General features: G+C 43.7%; 1 protein-coding gene across 5 annotated transcripts in view; it reads left to right on the top strand.

The window, feature by feature from the left end:
- nup210 (nucleoporin 210) overlaps positions 1 to 3931 on the top strand; it is a 34076-nt gene that overhangs the window by 27555 nt on the left and 2590 nt on the right. For 4 of the 5 annotated variants that reach the window (XM_019877274.1, XM_019877269.1, XM_019877273.1 and 1 more), the window contains 6 exons: positions 180 to 300; positions 792 to 938; positions 1228 to 1478; positions 1564 to 1768; positions 2758 to 2880; positions 3238 to 3315. In XM_019877274.1, coding sequence (XP_019732833.1) covers positions 180 to 300; positions 792 to 938; positions 1228 to 1478; positions 1564 to 1768; positions 2758 to 2880; positions 3238 to 3315 — 925 coding nt within the window. The remainder of the gene's footprint in view (positions 1 to 179; positions 301 to 791; positions 939 to 1227; positions 1479 to 1563; positions 1769 to 2757; positions 2881 to 3237; positions 3316 to 3931) is intronic. The other variant, XM_019877271.1, reaches the window with a different exon arrangement.

Here is a 3931-nt window from a genome sequence, read left to right as displayed (position 1 = left end):
ACACACACACACACACACACACACACTTATTTATTTATTTATTTGTTTATTCCGGAATTTTCAGAAAAGTCCACTTTCATCTCTGGGTAATTAAACGTTGGTTTAAATTTGCATCTGACCCTACCAAAACTGAGAAGGTTGTGATTGTATTCATTGATTGTTTTTCTCCTGAATGTTAGGTTGTGGTGGAATCAGCTACCAAGACGGCTGCAATAATAGCACAACAAGCCTTGCCAGTGAAAATTGGCAAGCAGACTGAAGTCTTTCTCACGACCAGAGGACAAGGAACCAACCTCATCGGTACTGAAAGGACTCAATTTTAGTCCACCTTTTGTCACTACTCATGCCGATAATCACTAAATCACCACACAAAAATAAAAAGTATCACTTCATATGATCAGTATGTAATTAACAGGGTCCAACTACAAAACCATTGGTGTCCCCTGGCTTCATGCATAAAAGCACGTTCTTAGGCCGAATAACATTTTTCATCATTGGACATTAAAACTGTTGTTGTTTGTCCACTGAATGTTTTCAGTGCACAACATTGCTCTCAACTCAACTCAACTCAACTCAACTGTATATCCAATGTGAGCCCTCATACTTGGTGAAATGAAATACCGACTTCCCTCAGTTTCAATTCAAATAGATATTGAACAGTGAAGCGTATTAAATCTCTCACTCAAATCCTTTCTGCACAGCTCCTTCCGCCTACCCGTCTTTCATCTAATTCATGTAACCACGGTGTTGATTGTTGGCCTTCGCTTATGCCACTGTAATGTATCCTGCAGGAACCTGCTCCTCTTTCCAGACCGAAGCCATTGCGCAACTCCAGCCAGAAACCTCTGTCGCTTGCCACCTGAGTTTTACCAACGATGCTGTTGATTTCCCTGCAAGCAGCATCTTTAAAACGCACACCAGCTTTGACACCAGCAGTGGTACGTCTTGTCTGACTTGACATTCCTGTGGAAACATCCAAAGACACCCCTCGCCACGTGGGTCTGTAATGAGCTGGAGAATGCATTTTTCATCAATTAATTCAGATTTGTCAATGTTCATTCATTTTAAAACCCACTTTTAATTTCTGCAATATGAAAAAAAGTTCTATTAAAAACACCAATTTATTTATTTATTTTTTTATGTACCAGTAATTTGTTTTCGCTAACGTATTGTTTGTCATCATTCTGTCACCCTCAGCCTCCCGTTTCCTTTTTGTCCTTGCCATAGGCTTCTACACGTGTTCCGTGACCTTGCAGCCAACGGCAGACCAACTGACCAGAGTTGCGAGCATGACCTTGAGTAACCTGCTGGTGAAGGCTGCCCTGGAGGGCAGCGCTTTCTCGGGGGAGCAGGTCAGCGCCAGACTGCCAATAGAGCCCGGCATGTACTCGGACCGAACTGAGCTGACGCTCTCAAACCTGCGTCCAACTGCGGAGCTCACAGTCTTCGGTGCAGCTGATGCCCAAGCAGACATGGAGGTCAGGGGCTGTTTTTCATCTAAATAACGATGCCTTGGTCTGTGTGAGGAAATCGAATCAAGTAAAATATCTTTGTTTTTCTTAGGCGGTCTCCAGTTCTCCCATCATTGGTATTCAAAAGGCCGAGGCACAGTGCGACTTCCCGAGTCTGTCAAAGTACACCGTCAGGGCTTTGGACCTCCGAGCAGCTGCCTCTGCTTCAATTATCATCAGCAGTGCCTCTTCGGGTCAGAGTCTCGTCATCCCAGTCACATTGATACACGTGGCTGAGCCTGGTGCAAACACACAAGGTCAGTTTTCCTCTGTGGGTTCATGGGAAGTCACAATAAGGTTGCCTCTTGAAAATGTTCGATGCAGAGGAATACCTCAATTTGTTGTGAGTCCTATATGACTCGCAGAAGCAAATTCTGAAATATATTGTGTAGATAACTTGGTTGTGTGCTTGCCCCGTTGCTTGTGCTCCCTCTTTGTGACCAACTGCTGTTGTCAAGCCAAGAGATGCCAAGTGTGCTGGTTGGGCAAAACATTTTTTACGGACTGTAGCGTCGGTTGAAATAATGAAGCTTTACTTGTGGTCTGAAGTTTCCTTTTAATTCCTTTTTGGCTCGTACATAAACCTCTGACATCGTAAGCGCTGGTAAAATAAACAAACATCAGGCCATGAGTCACGATTATCTCCATACATGTAAAGTGTGAATGATTCAGCACATCTTTTATTCACAAACACAAATCTATGGACAGATGAACACAAACATTCACCTTGTTCCCACTTTCACCCGGGCTAAGTACCTTTAAACTTTTACTTTTGTCGTCTGTGAATCTGTTTTACCTTTTCAGAATCGTCTCGATATTCACTATCACATCACCGTCTAATCAGCCATTATCCCCCTCCCTATTCCTTCAAAGGAAGACTTCCGCTTCATAGGAAGTCAAAAAGAAAAGTCCGACATTTTCGGGAAGTTGCCATTTGTTCCGCGGAGGTCAAAGATGTTCTACAAATGACAAGACGACATGCGCGGTAGATTAACTTGAAGTTTGCAAGTGAGTCTGTTAGTACGTCAGCTTGTGACTGGCTGACACAATAGTTGGACTCTACCAGCCGACCGATTGCAATGTTTGTTGATCAAGATCTGCACAATAAATTTTCTGAAAATTACATTACATCTCAAATAGGTGTTCTGAAATGTACATTCTATCTTTCTTTTCAACATTCTATCTTAAAATCAATTCAACTGTGCCAAATGGCTGTAAACCTGACATTTGTTCTTCTCTTCCACAGCAGCTGCTGCAGCATTTATTAACACCGAAGGGGGCCTCCCGCTACACGGCTTTAAAAACTCTTACCACATGATGCTGTTCACCCTGTTTGCCCTGCTCGCCAGTACAGCCATCGTCGTCATCGGTAGGGTGCAAGTTACTCCTGCCATATCTTTCTTATCTTCATTGTCACACACCAGTACTCTATGGACTTGTTTTATAGCCTTTTGTGTGCAGATTCCCACACTCCGCTATTTGAAAGCTCACCTTGGGCCAATTCTTTCATTTTTGACACGTTTGTTGAGAGATTCATGACCAAGTTACTTGGTCGCAATGATGAAAGACTTGTTGACGCCAACATTTCATGGTTTCTTTTTGGCAATGTGAGGTGGTATTTATTGAGTCTGGATACAAAATGTTGGAGTGTGCTATTTCTGATGCTCTGTCTTGATGCTGTCTGGATTCTCAGCTCTTCACTATTGTCCCGTTTTGTCTCCCGCAGTCCTCCATACGGTGTTCTCTCCCAAGCAGCAGGCATACCCCCCCTCTGTCATCCTCAGGACACCCCCGCCTGTCGCCGGTAGGACACACTTTGAATGATATTTCCTGTCAGAATCTCAATGAATAAATACGGTTGCAAGAAAAAGTATCTCAGCCCTTTGAAATTGCCCGGTTTTCTGCATAACTCCAGCATCAAATGTGATATGACCTTCATCATTGTCTGGGACGGTGCCACCGGGTTTCCGTAGCAACCAGCGGCTGCATTGAGAAATGCTGCTGTCACCATGATCCATAAAAAAAAAAAATCTTCTCGAGTAGAGGAGGCATTACGTCTGCTTCAAAATATTGATGAGTCTGAGGATGAATTGATCAGCTGACACACAGTGTGTGTGATGAAAAAAAGTCACCCTGTCCTGGCCAAGTGGAGCCGTGTCGCACGTCGTAAAAATGGCTATCTGGTGTGTGAGCTTGTGTGATGGTTGCTGACATAATGTTATGTTCTGGACCAGTCCGGAAACGGACTGAATTCCACAAATGCAGACAAGGATAAGATGGAGTACGAAAAGGTCTATTTCCAAAAATAATGTTGCGAGACTGACAAAATCCACATGAAACGCTGGCAACAAACAACCACGATAATCACGATACTGACAAAAAGTGCTTGCAAAAGCCAAGAGAAACACCCCCCCCCCCCC

The sequence above is a fragment of the Hippocampus comes genome, unplaced genomic scaffold, assembly GCF_001891065.2.
Source record: "Hippocampus comes isolate QL1 unplaced genomic scaffold, H_comes_QL1_v1.1 scaffold167, whole genome shotgun sequence".
Classification (NCBI taxonomy): domain Eukaryota; kingdom Metazoa; phylum Chordata; class Actinopteri; order Syngnathiformes; family Syngnathidae; genus Hippocampus; species Hippocampus comes.
The sequence above is the reverse complement of the archived record's forward strand: the minus strand, read 5'-3'. Positions and strand labels throughout refer to the sequence as shown.